We start from the raw sequence: 23026 nt of genomic DNA on the forward strand, positions 1-23026 counted from the left end.
TTGTCCGACCAAAGATGGGCAGGCAAAGCAGGACAGCTTTGTTTTGCTCTAATTCCAGGACTGAATGTTCTTTCAGGAATGCAGAAAACTGAATAGCGCCACCTAGAGACCGGAAGAGTAAATTAGTCTTTTTCAGAGCAACGACGGATATTTGTTAAATTCATGCTAATTGCGTCTACTCGTTATCGATTTATAACAATATACAAATTACTGAATATACATTCAGAGATAAATCGGCGTATAATTTGTTATGAACGGCATCGCTTCATTATGCATGGACTGCGACTACTAGCGACGCCAAACGGAAGCGCATGCTGCTGGACGCAAGATGGACGCGAACTTCTGACTTTCTGTTTCTTTTTCGTTTTGCTTTTGCTCGCGCGAGCTACTCTCTTCTAGACACCGCGGCGTCGCTCGAGCAGACGGAGCGCGCTGTCGAATGAATTCGAATCCCAGTCAGAATTCGAATTCAGTTAAAACAGTCCTTCAGACCGATTCGCTGGCAGCCATTCGTTCCCACAGCCCAACCTTTGCTGTCTTTTTGTGGATTCGCTTCCTGGTTGCAACACAGTACAATTCTAGTCCTTCAAAACGCAGTTTAGCTTCAGAGAACAGTCGTCGAGCATAATATTAGTCCTTACAGCTTCAAATAAACATTTCATGACTGTTTTACTCGTATATACCTATAAGTGGAGTGTCGTGAGCCGTCGAGGATTATAAATATCTAATATAAATTAGCCTATCGAGCGCAAAGTGAAAACCTATGCCTCGTCTTCATGGAGAATGAGACTGCTCGATCAACAGAAGGTGACTGGCTTTAGTGGCCTCATGCACAAGATTAGTTTCTGTTTTGACGTCAGTAGCGTTTGTATAATCCGTTGTGTGTGTTTTTATACATTTCAGTCCACAGTATGTTTTTGTGGTAATTTTGTTTGTGTTAACAGCTAACGAAACTGGTTAATGATTTGTGAGTTTCAGTCATAGATATTTCAATATAGTCACACTATTGCAGCATTGTGTATAATTTTAAACGACTATCCTATTTTGGTTGAAAGAAGAACCGAGTCATTTAGTTTTTTGGTTGGTTTTACTCCACTCTAAACCAGTTCTGCAGTTGAGTCAGCATGGGCCTGGTAAAACTACACGTGATAGTTTTACCTTTGCTTCAAGCTTTTGGTGTAATTTGAATAAGGGTTGATTTCAATCACGTTTTTCAGTTCTCTACTGTACAGTATCCTCTCTTGTACTCGGTTCAATAAGTGTTTTCTAGATCTTTCTGCATGATCTATAATATGAAAAGTCTTATTTTGGTCTTTATTCTCTATGTTTTGAGATTTCTAAATGTAAATTATGGCTAGTATGGTCAGTAATGTTGATGTATATACAGTTGTGTTACATAAACCTCATTCCATGTTATACATTATGTGTACCCTTATGAAAATTAACCATGGTGTTACTACAAATAAAACCAAAAAACATGGTTACTATAGTTAAACCACGGTAACCACAACTTAACCATGGATTTTCTACACTAACCATAGATTAACCATGGTATTTGTAGTAAAACTGTGGTTAAAAGTTCTACACTTTTAGTATAATAAAACCATGGTTAATTTTCATAAGGATATAGGCTAAATGTTGAGTTTTTAAGATTGAGTCACGATTGACATTTTGCAATATAAATTTAGTTTATTATCATATTATAAATGAGATAACTGTCTTTAGCTGGTCTAAGATGGACATTAGCTGGTTCTAGCATGGTTGACAGATGTTTCAAAAACCAGCTTGACCACCATTAACTGGTATGACCAGCTGATAGTTTTTCTGTCTAGAAAAGTTAGAAGTTGGAAATCCACCATGTGCTGAAGAGAATAGGTTGCTTTTCATATTTCTGTATAGATGCATCAGTTAATAATGAGTTATTTAATGTTAATATTTAATGTGACATTGTAGTTTTATTCTACATTTGGAAGATTGGTGTGGAAACAGGAGTCTTGCGCAATTGTTCTGCACAATGTAGGGGGGAGGGGTTTCAGCATAAGAATTGCGCAATTGTTCTTTCTTTAATGCCGAATACCATTTGGTTTGTTTTTAAATTGTTTAGTCAGTTCATGACAATCTTGGTTCTTTTACTGACCAAGTGGTCAGTTGTTTACTGACCGAGCATTTATCTCAAAATGTCCTTGAGATTACTTTTATAACATGCTCTCTGGTTACAATTCCAGAGCGACAGAATTTGACCTAGAAAACTGTCCATTTTGTTTGTTATTGGAAAGAAGGAATGTTTTGGAAGATTGTGAAGCAGTTAGTATAACTCAAGCATGTGTCCTGTTTTACCAGGTCTTCTGGAGCCTGTGCATCCAGGCTCAGTAACCTTTAATGAGAGTATTCTAGCCCCACTTCATAACAACTACTTGTATGAGGAATCAAAAGAATGTTTCACATACAACTCTGCCCATTTGATCAACAATGGCGCTTTACAAAAACGGGTAAGTTTTATCTGAATGTCCCCCATTCTGCACTTAATTTTAGATGATTTAGTGAGATTTGCATCATGTTGTAATAAATCTCGTCTTCCAACAGTATGCTGCCTTTCGTTCCGAGAAACGGGAAAAGGGATATTCTGAACAGGAACTTGAAGAGTCATTTGGCTTCCTGTTGCTTGATGATGCAAACAGGGTACAGAAATACAGCACTAATGGAGCTTATTGAATCGACCTGATTTCAAAACTGTTCTTCCTGAAACTTCAAGCCCATTACTGCAACATTTGTTTTCCCACAGGCAAGGAAAATTGGCGAAACAGGCTTGTTAGTTGGACAAGCAAAATGCACTACTCTTGGAGACTCCTCGAAAGGTAAAGAAAGCATGCCATTACATTATTTGGAGGTCGTTTCAGCATAAGAGCCTGATGTATTCACTTGCATGCACAAGATAATATTTCACATGTGACTGCTGCAAGATCAGCCAAGCGGAGGTTCTGAAGCCTTCATACTTGTCTGACAGGACTTGATGTAAATGTGCTATTGTCAGCAACGGTTACTGGCATGATTTCCATTGCCACAATTCAGTGAACTGTTGATAAATCCCAGCTTTATTTCTTTTTATATATAGAGTTGTAAATGAATTGCAACTTTGTTGTATTTCAACTGAGTAACTGCCTCAAACCATATACTAACAAAAATAGCATATAACATATTACTAAAATGATGGCTTTTAATAGTAATAGTGTTCATACGGTTGTTCAGGAGAACTGCATCATAGGTTCTCCTACATATGAAAAGGAAAAGTGAAAGTATGCTACGTAAGAGATGCAGTTAATTATAGAAAGAGAAAGTGAAGATTTGCCTTTACCACTGGTCTTCTCACTACTGTACGAGATCAAATAACCTACACTGTAAAAAAAAAAAAAAAAAAAGAAAAGAGCCAACTTAAAATTTTAAGGCAACCAGCTTCAGCAGATTTTTGTAATCTCTCAACAAATTTTTGTAGGAGATTCTCAACTTTGTTGTATAAACTTAAAACAAGTAGTTGAGAAAACTCAAAAATCTGCTGAATCTGGTTGCCTTAAAATTTTTAAGTTTGGCTCTACTTTTATTTTTTCTTTTACAGTATAGATATATAAGTATTTACTGCAGTCTAAATTAAGCATTTGCTAGAGACTGCAGGGCTCTTATAAACTACTGGTGGAAGACTATATCATATTATGGAGAATTGAGACCCATTTCAAGCAATAGAATCTCATATCATCAGTCATATGGTGGGCGTGTCATGGCTTGAGGATGGGCAGATAATTAAGTGGTTTGTAATAAATTTGGTATCGGAGAAGTAGATTTAAGAGGAATGTCTGGGTGTTTGGTGGACCAAAAAATCTGAATATGGGTCATGCAGCAACACTACTACTACTACTACTAATAAACAATCTAATAAACAAAATATTATGGGAGAGTTCACCCAAAAAATGAAAATTCTGTCATTAATTAACCTTCGTTACATCTTCGGAAAACACAAATTAAGATATTTTTGAAGAAATCTGAGAGCTTTCCGACCTTTCATAGACTGCAAGGGAGCTACCACAGTCAAGGCACAGAAACACAGTAAGGACTTCAGGAAAACAGTCCATGTGACATCAGTGGCTGGTGGAAATAACATGAGTCTGTGACTGTCAAGAGCAGCTGGATGGTGTTTAGTGTTCCGCAGCAGCAGCGAGCCGTCAGCACAGCGGAAGAGTTCTGCGTTCAAATACACACAATAAAGCAAAGGCCCCAGCAAAAGTAATTACCATGAATGTGTTCGGGGGGGAAGTAGTAACGATCCATCTCCTCGTTAGACACGCCTTTAGAGAGAAGTGCATCTTCACGGATAACGATTATATTAAATAGTTTTTGTTTTCGTTTTTATTTATTTCGTTAAGCAGTAATGTAATTTAAAGCTTTCTATAGATATATTTATCATATAATAAATATAATTGTGGCATGTATTCGCTGTCTTTCGGTTCCACTCTCCGCACAAACTACTGGATGCAGCGCACATTTATCTAGGTTTAACATTTAAACATTGTTATATGCTTGAACTGTTTTAGTATATCTATAGATTTTATTTTAGGCAAGTCATGATGATTTGAAAAGGCTAAATTGATCAAATAAACACTTTGCCTTTACATACAAAACTGAACTGTTTTAATAGCTGAAACGAGCCGTTTTGGGAGAAGGGGGAAAAAAAAGACAGGCTCGGGTCGGTAATTCTGATAAGCTGTCGGACACGGGCCGGGCTATGGCCTAAATTTGAGGCCCGTGCAGGGCTCTAGTACATTTTGTCATTTTAGAATGTTAAGTTCTACTTCTGTAGTTATTTCGGTGAAAGTAACTCAAAAGTAATACAGGAGTTATGTAACGCATTACAATTCTGAGACAGTAATATTGTAAGGTAAGGAATTACTTTTAAATAACAGTAAAAAGTAATCTATAATGTATTACAGTTTGGAAGTAACTTGCACAACATTGGTAATGGCGTACACGTTTTTGTCAAACAACCTGGAAAAGATACAGTTTGTTAAAGACGTCTTTGCTGGAATTGCTGTAGTTTTCCTAAAGTAGTTTGAATTAATCTTTGATAAATACTATTTTTGCTTGAGCCATTTAAGTAGCAAGTCAACTAGCAATTAATTAGTAGAACTGTATATTCTACTATGTTTTCTAAATTACAGTATATTATATTATTATTGACTGCAATGACCAGATTTGATGTGTTCTATTAAAAGCCTGACTAGGACTTGCTGGCTTAATAATTATTTAAGATTAAACTTGTTTGCTGCAGTTTGACATGTCAAGGCAAACAGACCTTCCTGAGAACTCATTGTGCACCTTTTTTGTCATCCACAAAAATGCTGAAGAACTAGTTTTTCTGTTTTTTTGACGGTCCGTTAATTGCCTGTATTGGGTATGAAAAACATTTCTCAGAATTTTGGAGTTACACGTTCCACTGAAGCATGTGTTGTTTTCTTTTATGTTCAGACATTATGTTTTTGTAACAAAGACTTCTTTGAGGGCTCATTTTTCACAGTCGTGATCTCGTGGTGTATGTACACCATCAAAGCTCTCTGGACCTTATCTGTTTTGGCTTGTGAATATCTGAAATGTGGGTTGAATACAGCTTTTCTGTAGAACATTTGTATGAAATGTAGCTGTTGCACTGTTGTGTAGTTGTTTTCTAGTATTGTTGAGGTGATTATTATCTCATTATATTTCTGGTATAAATTAGGTGTCTATATCTCAAAATACTCGGACTGCCTTGACCTGAAGCGCTGGTACGATGGCAAGACAGGCTACATAGTCCTTTTGAAGCTGACCAAGGTATGCAAGTTGGTGGAAAATTGTAATTCTTCCACCCACATTCTGTTATTTTGTGCTAGTTTTTCCTTATGCACCACATGCAAACATGTTTTCTTATATATTTAAACATCAGGGGAGAGTGAAAGAGGTTACAGACAACTACACCCAGAATTTCACTCCTCCGACAGCTGGCTACGACTGCCACATATCAGATCATCTTGGTGCAGTGTCTTCAACTACTAGTTCTTTCTTGGCATATGAGCGAACACAGGTGATAAAGCTCTAAAAAAACTATTTCCTTCCTTCCTTCCTTAGTTTCAAACTGTAAATCTAACAAGGTTGGTTTGTCTTGCAGTGCTATATGTATGAACTCCGTGATGGAAGCAATGAAATAGAAACATGTCCAAGACATGCTTGTCCATTTGCCATTGTGGCATTCTCATACGGGAAAATGAGCACCACACCAGAGTTGGAGAAAAAAAGGTTTAGCCGTTTTTATACTCTTTCTATCTTATCAAGTGAAACTTAAAGTTTTACATGTGATAATGGTGATTTTTGACAACTAAAGCTTTTTTTTTCCCACTGTTTCTTTTAAAGCCAAGACAAAACAGGTAAGAATGAGATTATTTTGCATGTTCTTTTATGTTTTTGTGGTGAAATTGCAAATAGGGCAATTAGCGAAGATTCTTTCATTCACAATCTTGTCCATTGTCTTTCTTTCATTTATTGTAAAGGGTTTTGCACTTCTTTTGCATAATATTCAGTGTATTTTAAATGTTCCTTTGAGAGTATGTAATTAACAACACGGTGTTTTAAGCTAAATCTTTTATTGTAGTCTTTCATTACCAACCATGGATTGGCCAGTTCAAGATTGAATCTACTGTCTACGATGTTGGTCTTCAGTCTTCGAGCGGAGCCTGGTTCCCAGCCAAACTGTATGTTTTAATTAACGACATGCATTTAGTAATGCACCAAAAAGCTGCCTATCAAGGGTAGATTCAGATATACTATACTATGTACTTATACGCTATAGGACTGAAATGCAAACTGTATTTTCAGCCCAAAGACAGTTCAAATTGACCATGCAATTGGTGTGTCTGAACTGAAGAGGACCTTGCCACGTGAAATCTTTGAAACTTGCATTGTGGGTGAAGGTGTGTTTAACATTTTATTTTTGTAATTGACACTATCGGCCATATTGGTACTAAAACTGTAAATGAGTGCTTGGGCGACGTCTTGTAATTTGTTTCCCTCTATCTCCACACAGTTTGCATAGATGGCAGATGTTTCAACTTGTATGACGTTGTCTCCTCTAAGGCGAAAAATGACCTGGCTCAGATAGCCCAAGAGCTGAAGGAAAAAGACACGGTAAATATGGAGAAGAGGGAAATATTTTTAATAATTGGACTAATCTCTGATCAAATCTTGTCTCGTGATTTTTTTCCCATTCAACAGGCTCTTGTTATCCCTCTGGAAGATTCTGGGTTTCTCATACTGTTACACTCTTCGCACCTCTTCTCTTATGAAGGTAAGATGTTGCCCAACAGAATCCAGTCCGACTAATTTTCTTAATAGAGTAATTGATTTTTAAAACCAGTGTATAAACCTTTAAAAAAACAAACCCACCATGAGCTCTGAGGTTGTTAATTAGTGATATATGCTTTTATTATTGCTGTCAGTCTGTGTCAATTCCTGAAGAACTACAGTATATTACCAAAAATCCTAAATGTTTATTTGTTTATATCTGATTATTTGAATTAAATGAAAAAATTATACATATAATAATTATACACTCATATATATATACCGTATTGACCCGAATATAAGACAATGTTTTTTTCTTGGAAATACATTTGAAAAAACGCGGTCGTCTTATATTCAGGGTCTAGAGACTTTGACATTTCAATAATACACCCACAACAATAGGTGGCGCCAAACACGCATAAAACGAGTATGCCATGAAATATGTAATGTAATGTGTGTTGTAAGAATGTTAGAAGAACGAGTGAAAACAAAAGAAAAAGAAAATGCTTTCATCGGCATGAGTCGTGACTGTCATTTTAGCCTGATGAGACCAAACTTCCTCTGTAAGTCATTTTAAAACATTAGACAGTACCCAGATTTGAAGACTACAATAAGATTTAATTTCTACTGTTAATATAATTTTGGTAGGCTACTATGAAATGGCTAGCCTAAATGTTATATAATTCAGATGGGTTATTTTTATGGTACATCAAAAAGTGTATATTTTTAAATGTCATTGTTGGTACATTTTACTAGTATTTACCATACTTTCAAAACAAAAATTAATATAGGAAAAATATGCAATATGATAATAATTAAAGAAAAAATGTGTTTTACAGAGAAAAAAAAAAGAACAAGATTTGGTTTTCAAAAAGCCTTTTTCCAGAAGGTACATCTGGAATATCGCGATGTCGCGTTCATAATCGAATGCGAATCATCTGCGATATTGAACGCGAAACCGCGTAGCTTGTCAGTGAACTATGGCTCTGTGTATTAACTGCCGCTCCATTTGAAAACAGGTGATGGAGATTTACTGCTAATCACGGAACTGGCTTTACTGACGAGATGCGCATGAGAATCGCATGCGATTAATTGCACAGCCCAACTAGTGACCTAAGACCTTTGCACAGTACTGTATATATATTGTGAACATTAGTAAATGTAATTTGAATTTTTTAAATATTTTAATTTCCTTTATTTCTAGATGCAAAGTTGGGGAAGGCAGCAGCACTTCAAGGCATGTTTATTTTCCCAGACTCAAGAACTGTGCCAAGAGGTAACAAGGAGATTTTTACATCTGTGTACCTGTACTGCTCCGGGTGTGTGTTCACGGTGTGTGTGTGTTCACAGTGTGTGTGTGTGTGTGTTCACTGCTGTGTGTGTGCTCACTGCTGTGTGTGTGCTCACTGCTGTGTGTGTGCACGTTGGATGGGTTAAATGCAGAGCACGAATTCCGAGTATGGGTCACCATACTTGGCCGTATGTCACTTCACTTTCACTTTTTTTTATTTTTTTTATGCAGCTTTTATTTGCAAGTATTTCACATCTTATGAACCTATCTTTTGTATGTTTTTTTGTTTAGATGCCAAGTCTGACCTGCAAAATTCTAAGGTGTCAATAGAAATAATGCAAGTAATCCCAGCACTCAACTATGCAGAAACAGAGATGGAAAAATGTCCTCCAAACCAGCAGGGGCGCTCTCAGATATCTTTAGAGAAGCATTTGCAAGACTATGGCACTCTTTTTCACCCAGGGCTATTGGATGTTCCCACCAGGGAAGCCAGTATGTTTCCAGATCAATATGATGTGCCTGGTGGCTTTACCCTAATATCGCCTAAATGGTCACAGGAGGCTGGCACTCGATTAAAATCCTATTTTGATGAGCCATGTGGCTTTACTATTCCAGTAGGGAGGGCATTGGAGTTACTCACTGCCGGTCGACAACAGCGGGGTGATGATCACGACGATGATGTCTATTACTGTATATCATCACCAGAGGAGGTGCCACAGACTGATGGCCACATTGAAATGGAGGTGACAAAAGAATCTGAGGCCATCAGTGATGCCTCTGGCAGAATGGCTGAAACAGTTAAGAGACAAAAAGATGAGCAAAAGCATTTGTCCACAGAGCAGCCTCAACCTGCGTTGCCAGAGGGGCTTGGAAAGCTGGGAACAGCTGTAGTTACAGTAGCTGACAATGTGTTGGAATATCCAACTTCCACAGTGTCACCCAAATTGGGTGATGTCCCTACAGAGATTTGTGTAAGTATTGAGAATGATGTTGAGAAAACATCTCAAGGTAGTACTAAAGGAGATGATGATGGAGTCGGTGTATCTACAAAAGAGACTCCCATCCAAACTAGCAGTGTACCAATAATCAAATCAACAGAAGAAGGTGCTGCTGGGGGGATGGAGGATAATACACATACTGAGAAAACAATACCTGATCCTGTTAAGAAAGTAAATCGGAGGTCCTTTTCAAGGCGTAGAAGTAGGAAGCGTAGAACTCATTGGAAAACCATGCAGAATAAAAAAGAAGTTCAAAAAAACATTGCTTTACCAACTTCAAGTTTGCCTGTCGTTTTGCCAGTGAATTCTCCCGATGACTCTACGAAAGACCAGCTTAAGACTGAAACCGTGCATGCTGATGACATCAATCAAAAACCCCATTCAACTCGTAGGGGCAAGGGACGCAGGCAAAGGGGTGTGAATCAAAATCTGAGTAAAGCCAAGCAAACACAAGACCCTTTATTAAGTGTGACAACTGAAACTATAGATGATCAAAGTATAAGTCTCTCAAAAAGAGATTGGCGGTCACTTCCAAGGCGTAAAAGATTGTGGAATACAAATGATAATCTGAAACGGTCTTTGAGATCAGATGCTGTAAAGAATGATGAGGAGACTATAGTGAATATCCAGCACAATGAAACAAAACAAAGTTTGTCTATCACACCCAAGAGGAAGATGGAGGGATCTAACTTGAGGGAGCGATATGGTCTAAAGACCATAATCACAAACTGTGGCAGAGTCTTTGTGCCACATGGTTCAGATGTTGACGTAGAATCTGCAAAAAAGGAGAAAACACATGTTGAGATGAGTATTGGCACAAATGCAGAAACGATTTCTCCTGTGGAGAACAAATCCACAGAAATAGTGGAAAGTAAGGGAGAATCTCATTTGAAGGATAAGGAAGATTTGCCCTCTAAAGATCCACTGGTCAATTACGACGAACACTCTTCAAAAGACATGCCAGGTGCTCTCTTGTCAGCATTAAGGATTTTGAGAAAACTTCACAAAACCCATCCATCAGAAAGTGATAAAAGTCAGGATTTATGTTCTAAAAAGTCTATTACTGATACATCAAACGTGGCTGTAGGTGTCCAACAAAACAAAGATCATCCTGTTGCTGTTGAAGCAGATGCAACTTCCAGTGTTCCAGGAGTTTCTGACCAATCCACGCTTTCTGACCCAAAAGTATCCTCTCCTGACAAAACCAAAAAGAAAGCAAAACATGATGTGTACAGTGCAATATCTATAAGCAAATTAAAGACTGTGCTCAGAAGGGGAAAGGGGCTGAAATCTCCTTCCCCTCGTGACAGTGCAAAATCTGAGCCAGATAACGCAGAGCCAGAGTCAAAAAAAGGAAAGTTTGATCTGAAGTGTGATACTGCCCAAAATGAGCTGACAGACAAAGAATCACAACCCATAAATGAAGAGGCACAGCATACGCCAATGAAAGGTGTGGAGCTGAAAAAACAACCTGTGTCTTGGAGAGGTCTTATTCACAAGGCATCAAAAGAAAATGGTAAGGAAATTATTAGTTTACACATTCTGTGATTAAACGAATGTTCACATACCAAGAGTGGGAAAGTGTCCTGAAAGTGTTCTGTGTGTATGTGCAACCAGTTTCAAACCTCAATCCTTTGTGATTACGTTTCATTCTCTGTAGAAAATTAGACTGGTTTGATATTGAGGCATGATTATGCTGGTGTATTAAAATTGGCCCCACATTTCCCTCACTATCTGTCTGTCTTCCGTGTGCACATTTTTCTGCTGCTTAAGGCCACTGTCATACTCTACTTCCTCTAATTCTTTTGCATGTCTGCATGATTATGCACTGCTTCTACTGCTATTTTATGCTTTGTCTTTGTTTTTGTCTATTTCTTACAGGGTCCCTCAATTTTGACACATCAGCACCTTTTGAAATAACTAAACATGCTGACCCGCAGCTCATATCTTCGCTTATTGGGGATAGGGTGGGAAGGCGAAGAATTAGCACTGATGGCAAAGCCAGTGCAGAGAGACTGAGCACGGGTGCATCTCTGCCCTCAGATGCTTTGAGTTTACTGGCTGACTTGGCCCTTGGTGCGAGTAATGATAAAATGTTAACAAACTTAGAAGCCAAAGCTGGCCAGGAGGCCCTTGATGGAGTGAAGGCTAGCGGCTCCCCGGAGTCAGTCCTTCATGCACTTCTTCATTATCCATCCGCCAGATTTAAATTACCCCCCAGGTCTCCTTTCCCAGAAGGTCTTTTAGTGACCGGGGAACTGATTTTGGAAATATCAAAAGAACATTCTTACTCACAGCCCACCTCTCCGCTGTCAGGTTTGCCAGGTCCATCTTCCAAGGTTTCTTTTCCATGTGGAAGTGTAGAATCGCCTCTGTCATTGAAAACTGGGCTTCATCTGAACCTACCCAAAGATGCTGTGGCCTCATCTTATCAAGAGGAACGGGGTAAAGCAGAATGGAAGCATTTGATTTCTCTAAATAAGCCATCGTCTGAGATCCTCAAGACGAAACCGCGGAAATCAAGAATTTTACGCAACAGAAGCATAATCGACAAGGAGGGAATGATTCATGTGACGAGGATTTGGAAAGAACCATATGATTTTAAATTTGACAGCAAGTTCACCAATGACAGTAAAGACAAAACTGTCACACGAGCGCTTCATGGGTAAGTACTGCTTGTTGCCCCTAAATTTCAGTTAAATAAATAAAATATCAAAACATTTATGGCTTTTAGTTACTATTTTTCTGATTAGTGACAGTATAGTGACAATTTAAAGGAATAGTTCACCCAAAATTAAAAACGCAAAAATAAGGATTTTTTTTTCCATCTGCTGGTTCAATCACGCCATTTCCAATATTTTTTTTATTTTTTTTTACTTGCCTTTCCAATATTTTCATCCATCCCACTAAAACAATAATTTTTAGACTATTTGTTTTATTTTCTATAAATATTTATATTTTTAAATGAAATGTTACATGATGCAAACAATCACTGACTGGTTTGTAGTTTTCAACATATTGTTAACATTCTGATTCTATCAAGACTATAGGGGCTTTCGCACCGCGTAGTTCTAGGAACTAAGTTCTGGAACTAGCCAGCAGGGTAGTTCCTAGAGAGCCAATTTCTCCCTCGGGCCGTTTACCTGGTTGCGTTCGCACCAGTAGCAGGAAATCTGAAGCGGCCGACAGCGTCAGCTTTTCCATGTTCGTGGAGTAAATATATTTTACATGGCTTTTTAAATGCCAGGTAGCCAGTGTTTTGCGTGCGTTTGGCCAATCAGCGTACACTTACGTCACTGATAGTTCCTAGAACTGTTTTAGACCCTACTGTGAAGTAGGAGCTAATTTAGTTCCTCCAAACGGAGTTCCTAAAACTAAAACCGTTCCTAGTTCCTGCGGTGCAAACACACCAAAAAGTGGGAAGTTCCACAATTAGTTCTGGTACTATGAAAAGGTTCCTGTGGTGCGAAAGTCTTTATAATTACAATTTCTCTAATTTAGCCAGATAACATTTTTATCCAGGTGGTGACAAATCAGTGGAATTTGCAACACCAATGTAGAATTTTACAGAACACCAAATGTCTTGAGTTTGCAAGATACAAAAATACCACATGCTTAAAATATGCCAAAGATGCAGTTTGCACATTTTTGTGGAGAGAATGTGAGTTTAACATCGTTTAACAGTTTTTGTGGTAATCCTTTGAGTCATCATAACCCATAAATAGACATTCCAGAAAGGCTTTGAATTTCTTTTTCTCTTCCCTAATATTGACAGGAAATGGAACTTCAACATTGAAGATACCTATGAGGATGTCCATCTCATTTTTCACATGTGGATTGGTCTTTTCTATAGTAAGGCCACGTCCAGGTTATTTCACCTTGAAAATTGTACTTCACTTCCAAAGGAGAAGAACGTTGAAATGGTTCATTTGGACATAAACGCTATTCAGAATGCTGTGTCATTTCTCAATGTTGATTTGAGCCAGAAAGCGGACTCGGCCAAGCCTGTGCATGTTTCATCAGACATTTTGGATCTTTCTGTGAAAAATGATGAGCCTGTAAATCTTCATTCAGTCTCAAATCAGAGCAAAAGAAAAGACACTGCATCACAACCTGGTGAAATATCATCTCATAATCATGAAACGGCACCAAGGCGTTCACCTTCTGGGACAAGTCTCTCCTCCAGTCCGAAAGTTACAGCATTGTTGGTAATGTATTATATCTTACACCATTAAAATTGTACTGTATTTAGGTGATCTAATTTATATTTTTCCATGATGAGATTTTATATTTTGTAGAATTCTAAAATGTTCTATGACAACATAAATCAGTCATTTGTTATCACTTTCACACCGAGCAGCGCGAACCGATTGATCGCCTTCTAATTCACACCTGCATGCTAGGTGGCGCCGACCAGCAATGCATTTTTCCTTAGATACAGTATGTGTCTCGAATATGGTCCGCTGCTCAATATACAGCATTAAATTAAGATAAATAAAGTTTAGTTCTACACCAGAAACACAAACTATCTATAATGCCTAAAATAATAAATCTTAAAATATAAATAAAGGTATAATTAGCATCAAGCGACATTGTTTTATGAAGGATTGAACACGACACCTGCTTCTCATTTGTCATAAACATCCTTTATTGTAATATAAAAATATCATGAGCTGCACAAAACACAGGAAAAATATATTGTCATAATCATATGTGTATTTGCTTTCATATTTCCTGTATAGAAAAATGTTTCTCTCATTTTTTCATACATTATGTCAGGAGATATTATCCCATGATTGACAGCTCTTGAGTGAACGCGCTCTGACTCATAACTATCCCTGCGTCCCAATGTGCATACTATCCACCCTATCTGCCCTAAATACAGTAGTATTGAAAATGACTAATATCACATATTAAATTAGGATGAATAGTGTGCACATTGGGATGCAAGCACTCTCTCTCAGAATACTCTTCTTCGGTGTTTGTTTACATTGGTTTTCGAAACAGCGCCACCACTCTCACCCTTTTGTGCAACAGCAGCTGCTCCGGGCACGTGATCTTAGCTGAAATCTAATTGAACGGACCGTTTTGTCGGGGAGCAACAGGGGAAAAAAATATTAAGCATGTTTCCTCGTTCAGTGTGAAAAGGCCTTTACATAACTGTGAGTGGCAAAAGTATGTAAATCTTTGCTTTCAGTATCTGGCATGACCCCCTTTTTTAGCAATAAACATTTAACATTTAGCAATAAATGCAGCTAAATGTTTTTTTGTAACTGCTGATCAGTCCCGCCCAACAACTTGTTGGAATTTTAGCCCATTTCTTAGTACAGAACTGCTTCAACTCTATGAACTGCTTGATTCAGGAAGAACAGTTGTGCTTAGGGTCATGCATGACACACTTTCTATTGAGACTCAGTTCTTGGACAGATGTCCTGAGATTTTCTTATAGAATTTGCTGGTATAATTCAGAATTCATTGTTCCATCAATGATAGCAAGCAGTCCTGCAGCAAAACAGGACCAAACCATGCTACTACCACCACCACTATGTTTCACAGATGGGATAAGATTCTTATGCTGGAATGGTTTTCCTTTTTTCCAAACATAAGGCTTCTCATTTAAACCAAAAAGTTCTATTTTGGTCTCATCTGTCCACAAAACATTTCTCCAATAGCCCTCTGGCTTGTCCACATGATCTTTAGAAAACTGCAGATGGGTAGCAATGTTCTTTTTGGAGAGCAGTGGCTTTCTCCTTGCAACTCTACGATGCACACCATGGTTGTCCAATGTTCTCCTGTTAGTGGACTCATGAACATTAACATTAAAAAATGTGAGAAAGGCCTTTAGTTATAAGTTAGCCTGGGGTCCTTTGCAACCTCACGGACTACTACATGTCTTGCTTTTGGAGTGATGTTTGTTAGTCGACCACTCATGGGGAGGGTAACAATGGTCTTGAATTTATTTCATTTGTCAATTTATTTCTATCTTGACTGTGGATTTATAGTGTCCAGACTCCAAACTCTTTAGAGATTGTTTTGTAAAGTTTTCCAGCCTAATGACCAATAACAGTTGTTTTTCTGAGGTCCTCAGAGATTTCCTTTACAAGTGCCATGATTTACTTCCACAAACATAAGACTTTATTTAAATAAAACAGGGCACGCACTGACACCTCATTGTCATCCCACTGACTGAAAAGACCTCTGAACAGATGGACTCTAATTTCACCTTAAAATTACCTGCTAATCCTACAGATTCACACAATTTTGCCACTCACAGATATGTAATATTAGATATATAATAAATGATAAAGTGGGTTATATTTTGGGTTATATTTATGTAGAAATATAGAAAATTCTAATGGGTTTCACAGACTTTCAAGCACCACTGTACATGATTACATAAAAGAAACAGAAAAAAACTGAGATAGACTAAATTCAGAAGAACAATGCCAACGTCTCCAAGACACTTGAGGAAACCTACCCACTGAACTACAGTACTGTGAAAAGTTTTGGGTACTTGTGTAAAATGCTGTAAAGGGTGGATGCTTTCAAAAATAATATCATAAATAGATTTCATTTATCAATTAACTTCTATTAAATAAATCTAATCAATATTTGGTGTCAGCACCATTTGCGTTTAAAACAGCCTTTATCCTAGGTACACTTGCACATTGTTTTTCAGGTAGCTTTGCAGAAAGGTTTCGTCAAGTGTCTTGGAGACGTTGGCACAGTTCTTCTGGATTTTGTCTGTCTCAATTTTTTCATGTAATCCCAGTCCGACTGAATGATGGCGAGATCAGATCTTTGTGTGGAGCATACTAGCTGTTAAAGGCAAAAGGAATGCTTGGAAATGTAAACTGATATTTCTTACGTACAAACAAGAAAGAAATAACTGGCTTAACTTTTTTTGTGAAAATACTGTATGTTTACATATTAATCAGTTATATATTTGCTTCTTGCTATATAAATGCATCATTCATTCATTCATTCTTGTACAGTGTGTGTGATTTAAATACTGATTTTTGTTTTTGTATATTTTAATTTCTCTGTTATAGAATTATAGAACTGCTGTAGCTGTACCAGTGGAAAGTGCAGTGCCTGACAATGATGATGACGATGATGATGCTGACGAAAATGGCATCACCACTGACTGCTCATATTCACAGCACTTGGAAAAAAACAGTGCATACAACCAGTTGTGTAAGCAAGCATCAAGTATGAGAATAGGTGTTCGGATACTTCAACCAAAGGTCAGAAATGCTACAAATAATAAAGCATCCACCAGCGTGGCCACTTCTGGTTGCCAAAGAATTGGTGTTTTCCATCAAATACTTGGTCCCATAAAACCATCAGCATTCTCAAAACAACACCGTTTGATTTTGGGTAGGAAAAGTTTTGATCTGGGTTTAAAGAATGAAACTGGGCATGTTCCTCATGTAATACTGCAAAAGGAGAAAGTTTCTGACAGTGCAGAGAATAAAGAGATTTTTGAAGCAAAGAAAGAAACAAACAAAGATGGGTGCCCAGAAGCTCTGGTTCATGAAAATGTTGACAAGACTGTTGAACTTAAAACTGGAGCATCCGTTTTGGTGGAGGAAGAGAGTGTATCTGTAGCTGAAGAGAGTAAAGTTGTATCAGATGAAGATAGCTGGGATAGATGTCTGACATTGATGGAAGATGGAAGTGTTGAAGAAAACATGAGTTCCGAAACGCCTAGCCAAGATCAGACTGGTATAGCAGAGCATAAGGAGTCTGTTCATGTAAAGGAAGATCTTAAAACTACACTAGATCTGAAAGATCATGCAAACATGGTTGATGAGCCGAAAGATGATTCATCACATGAGACTAATGTTGAAGAGCATAATGAGACTTCTCATGCAACAGAAGAACCTAAACCTGTACTAGATGACACAAGTCTAGTTGACCATGTTGAAGAGCTAAGTGATATTTCATCAGATGAAATGAGAGCTGAAGAGCTTAATGAGACTTCTAATACAAATGAAGAACTTAAGCCTGTGCGTGATCTGACAGATCACGCAAATATGGCTGATGAGCTGAAAGATGCTTTATCAGAAGAGACTAATATTGAAGAGTGTAATGAGTATTCTAATGCCAAAGGAGAAGTTGATCTGAAAGATCAATCAAATATGGTTGGTGCATCATCATCCCATGAAACTGAAGGTAATGACACTAAAGAGTCTGTGGAAGCGAAAGAAGGTTATATAGGTGAGGAAATGATGCAAGAATGTGAGAGTAATTCAAAGGAAGAGGCAGACCTGGTTGGCAGTGATGCTGAACATGAGACGTCCACAGCAATGGAGGAATATCTAGATGACTTTACTTTAGTTTTGGAGGATGATATAAACAGTGTTGATATGGCATTCAGTGGCGACGATTCTGAAACCAAGGTACAGAAGGAAGTTTATGAACAAAACATCTCCACTGATAAATCATCTGTCTTCACCGATGGTGACCATGACACGAATATGCACAAGAGCGAAAAACAACCTCAGACACCAGAAGAGGCAAACCTTGTAGATCGTGCCCTTGAAGAATTTAGAAAAGATTCATGTCCTGGTGTAGATCAGCTCATGTCTGTTCAAGAGAAACACACCCTACCTGCTAATAATGATACTTCTGATGAAATGCATGATGAGGGTGAAACCAAGACTACTGAGCAGAGTACAGTGGTCCAACAGGAGGCTCTCGATGTTTGTCAGGATGAGTCAAAACCAACAAGTACTGTTGAACCCACCAAAATAGAAATTAGTCATTTAGAAAAAGAAGACGAAAGAGATTTAGGCCTGCAAGATGCATTTAAAGTCACTGGTGAGGATGATACAATTTTTGATGAGAATGAAACACAAAGTCAAGGTTCTTGTGAAGATCAAATGATCGAATCAAGCCAAGAATGTCTGTCCCTTAACATTTGTGCATCACCCCTAAATACCACGACTGACTCTCGTGATGGAGCAGTTGCTCTAATTAAAAAACCCTCAGAAGTGGAGGAAAACAGCATGTGCTCTACTCCCACTCAAGATGAAGTTCTATGTTATCCAGAGGTAAACAAAGGATTCAGGAAAGAGGATTTGAATAGGGACTTGTACTACCCAGACGACACTGATCACGCTGACATGATGCCACCTAAAAGTCCAGTAAACCCTCAATCCCATGTTTCTACCACAAATCCATTATCTGACTTTACAGGAGATTATGAGGAAATCCACAATGCCAGCCTAAGGTGGAGTAGGAACAAATACACTGGCACAATGGATTTTAAAGCTAAATCTGCAACAACTACTGAGCATTCACCCAATGAGGACTCTTTTCCGTTAAAGCACAAACTCTATCCCACCTCCCAACAAAAAGACGACTGTAACTTCATAGAGGGTGCATCTCAAAATTATTCTGAACTCTATTACAGAGATGATTTACATGGATATTACCACAGATCTGAAGAAGATATGCCATGGCATGATTACCATAGAGAGGAATCCATTGATCACCAATTTTACCCATGTGGAAACGACTCTGGTGGTGACAATGATTCACCCATTTGTTCCAAGTACATTTCATCTGAATGTGACTATTCCTACAAGCACAAAAAGCATGCAAAGAAAAAGAGGGATGACTACTGTTGGACAGAAAAGAATTATAAATCGGACACTCTGTCTTTCAAATACCCAATAAAGGTTACTTGTACTGCAGACTATAAGACAGAAGTAGCCCGAAGTTCAAAAAAGAAGTCTCGAAAAAGCAAATTCCCTGGTGCCTTCTGTCAAAATGCTGAGTGGGATGATTTTTCTGACAGCATTCAGAAAACATCATACTTTGAAACGTATCAAACAAAGCCAACTAGGTCGTTCACAGTTAGTTCCACTTCACATGTTAAGCCAAGCAAACAGCAATTTGACTGGCGCAGGTATTTCAGAAGGGAGGTGACTTGCAGTCAGCTATTAGATGCGAGTGAGAGGGATAAAAAATTTGACATTCCACCTTCATCCATTGTTACCATGTTGGACAGGAAAGGAAACCGTGTTATATTCAATAACTCTCCCACCATGAAACCATCTTTCGATGGAAGTAGTTTGACTAAGGGACTTGAAGACTCTTTTAATGAATGGCAGGAACAACAAAGTAAGGCTGACGTGACCCGGTCTGCACTTGATTGCGAGTACCTCATCTTCTCTCAAAAAATTAATCGGGTTCTCAAAGAAACCAAGAGCTCTACCACGTCACACTGTAGGTCAAATCCTGACCCGGCTTCATGTCCCATGACTGTTCGGTTTTCAAATCTCAGTGAAGTAGAGAGTTCCGCTGAACTTAGTAAAGCACAACCATCACTTACCGATTTTAAGATTAAAGTGGACATGTCCGACAGGAAAGAGATGAGGGAAACAGTGAGAAATCGTAAACCACATCTCCAAAGACTTTTCTGTGAAAAAGGCAGTGATGTTGAGTTCTCAGGGATATCAGAAATAACAGAGCAATGTGCTGTTGCATACAAGTCCATGATGAACGATGTCTGCTGCGGGAAGACTCTGCCTCGTCCAACTGAGGCAAGAAAGAGGAAGTTTGTTCGAGATAAAGTTGGCCGTTATTCTGGATTCTGTGGGCGCATTAAGAAAGATGTTTTTGACAGTCCAAAGTCTATTGTGAGTCAGGCTAAGATTAAATACAGGTTTTATATCCTTGTCACATCAACAGATACCTTCTTTGAAGAAACCAAGGTAAGAAAGTTAATGCATTAAAAGAATCTTATACAGTGGTCCAGAACAATGAGGAAAAATGTTCATGTGAATTTCTATGATTTATAGAACCTTTTGGAGATTGATGGCCACAGACCGGTTGAGCCAGATGACTTTGACCTCAGTGGTGATGATCAATCCCCTTTGCTCATTATACTGAGAAATGAGGACATTGCAGCGCACATATGTGAGGTAAATCATTTTTTAAGTAGATGATTTGACCCAGATGCAAAATGGCAGCTTGAATCATTTCATTGGCTCATTTGTGACCCTGGACCACAAAACCAGTCTTAAGTCCCTGGGGTATATTTGTAGCAATAGCCAAAAATACGTTGTATGGGTCAATTGTTCCAAAAATAGCTTCTTTGTGTTTAATTGAGGTTGGCTTCTGAATGTTTTTCAATTAAACCAGGTGCCTTATTTTCTGGAATTAAAGAAGTCACCCAGTGTCCTGTTTGCTGGCATCGACCGACCCGATGATGTGGTGAACTTCACTCACCAGGAGCTTTTTGCAAAGGGAGGCTTTATAGTATGTGATGAATTGGCTCTCAACACGCTTACTCTAGGTACTGATTAAGTTGCTACACAAATTATGCATGTTGTTTTACTGGAGATGGACTAAGACATTATGACATTTTCATTGGACTAATTCTGTCAAATTTATATAAAGACGACATGAAGAAAGTTGTTGGGATTCTGGAGGAGTTAGACAAGCAAGGGAAATGGAAATGGTTTCTGCACTACAGAGACAGTCGCAGACTTCGGGAAAATGCAAGGTATCAAAAATCCTTTCCTACCGCTGTATGTGTGGGCCTTCAAGGACTGGTCCTCGTTGTGTTTATACAAAAGCTACGATTAGTTAGTATTTGCTTACTCACTCTCCTCTAATGTCCTCGACAGGTCCAGTCCTGAAGCAAGTAAGAAACAGCAGTTTATGGATTGCTGTCAGAAAGCTGGCATAGTCGAGGTCTTGCCCTATCATGACTGTGATGTCATGTCACGGGACCGACCCGACTATCTCTTTTGTTTGACTCGACTTCAGATCCAAAACGCCTCTGTTCGGTTTCCTGTGTTCATTACAGGTAAGAGTTATAAAACAATTCGAATTTTCTTCACTTGCAAGAGTTAAACCCTCGATTTGTAATTTTGGCAGAAACCTGCAGTTTCAGGGAAAACGGGTTTACAAATGCTTCTCATTACAAATCTGGTGAAATACGGTAATTATCTGTCCACAAAAATGTTGGAAATTATGCGAATGTGAAGATAATGTGCAACTGGTGGCCATTGCATTCCTAACTGCACATTAAACTCACAGCACATGCAGAAATGGGAGTTGCAGTCCCCTGAAATGTGTTGGACACGGCAAAGTGCGTCCAGTGCAACAAATAGAGCTACTTAATTGACTCGCAGCCTTTTCGTAATTTGATAAGTGCACTATGATGACTGGCTTATCCTGCTGATAATATCTGAGGTTATTGCACTCTAATTTCACTGTTTATCAAAAGATAGTCCATAGCAGACATTAAATTAAACATTTTAAATTCATTTGAACAGTTATTATTAATGTTATAAAATTATCAAAATGAAAAAATGCTTAATGTAATTATTTAGATTCTTCTGTGAACAATGCATGACATGACTCGATTTAGGAAATATAAGAATATGTGATAATTTTTACCTTTTGTTGTTCTTTGTGTTGCAGACACACCAACTGAATCTTTTGGAACAAATGGAATTTTAACAATGAACATTTACACATTCTCACGGATCCTTTCAAATGATACTTGTTCTGTGTCATAAATGTGTTTTTTTTTTTTTCAAAATCCAATATCTTACCAATGGTAAGCACACCTTTGTTAATAGAAATAACTTATTGTTTATCATAAATGTTGAAGCATTTATCTTTGTTACTCATGTAATTGCTTACAATTTATAAGCTTTCCACTGAGCTTTATGGTTTATAATACAATGAAAATGTACAAATGTAGGTCATAAAAATGTTTTAGTATGTTTTAACCTGCCGTTGTTTTTTTATAGATGAAATTTGACTGAAACTCTAATAAATGAGCTGATTTAATATGCTTGTCATTATTCAGCTTTGTGTGTTTAAAACGCGTTATATCATAATTGATATACGCAGCATATTCTTTTATCTGTTGTGGGTGTTAAGATGTAAAAATTCAAGCAATGTGTATTTGTATAGTTTTCACAGTAGATGTAATACATAAAAATGTAGGAACATACTTTGATTATGTGTTTAGCTACTAACATGACTTCTGTATAATTAGTCTACTTGAGGCTCTGCTCTGAAAAGGTTTAACATACAGATAATAGCTCATCATTGGTTATAATTATTGTCACGTTCCCTCTCGGGACACAAGGAGCGAGGAGACGTAGGGTTCCAATAATCACATTTATTAGGAGAGACACACAAGGAGACGAGGAGCTTGGGGAGAGACGAACATCAACGACGTTTAAGACCGGACACAGGGGCTAGGAAACACAGGGATTATAAACACTGGGAAATTATCAAGGAAGAACAGAAACAGGTGTGGGGCAAATCACATGCAGGGCTGGGGACACATTAACTACTAATTAAAGGGACGAGGATGGCCAAAGGGACACGAGAGGAAGGGAAA

The 23026-nt window shown here is 38.0% G+C and overlaps 1 protein-coding gene across 2 annotated transcripts; it reads left to right on the forward strand.

Annotated features, from left to right (window-relative positions):
- The first annotated feature begins 134 nt into the window (after positions 1-134).
- On the forward strand, positions 135-22742 carry LOC306849012 (uncharacterized protein). 2 transcript variants are annotated; one of them, XM_079383839.1, is made up of 22 exons: positions 135-807; positions 2341-2489; positions 2584-2679; positions 2783-2855; positions 5759-5850; positions 5963-6100; positions 6185-6312; positions 6427-6440; positions 6665-6764; positions 6889-6983; positions 7097-7197; positions 7285-7357; positions 8558-8629; positions 8936-11158; positions 11524-12307; positions 13418-13850; positions 16695-20369; positions 20457-20579; positions 20800-20953; positions 21058-21163; positions 21288-21469; positions 22090-22742. In XM_079383839.1, the coding sequence occupies exons 1-22, from the start codon at positions 777-779 to the stop codon at positions 22185-22187; spliced, it is 8940 nt and encodes a 2979-aa protein (XP_079239965.1). In that variant the 5' UTR covers positions 135-776; the 3' UTR covers positions 22188-22742. The 2 variants fall into 2 exon arrangements, with proteins under 2 accessions (XP_079239965.1, XP_079239966.1); XM_079383840.1 differs by having other exon boundaries at positions 11959-12307; positions 22090-22474.
- Positions 22743-23026: the final 284 nt, after the last annotated feature.

This window comes from Barbus barbus, assembly GCF_936440315.1.
Source record: "Barbus barbus genome assembly, chromosome: 29".
Lineage (NCBI taxonomy): Eukaryota > Metazoa > Chordata > Actinopteri > Cypriniformes > Cyprinidae > Barbus > Barbus barbus.

Coding starts and splice junctions, on each gene's coding strand:
- LOC306849012 (XM_079383839.1), top strand. CDS start 777: ATGGAGAATGAGACTGCTCGATCAACAGAAG. Junction 6,765..6,888: donor GCCTGGTTCCCAGCCAAACT/GTATGTTTTAAT, acceptor CTGTATTTTCAG/CCCAAAGACAGTTCAAATTG. Junction 6,984..7,096: donor AACTTGCATTGTGGGTGAAG/GTGTGTTTAACA, acceptor ATCTCCACACAG/TTTGCATAGATGGCAGATGT.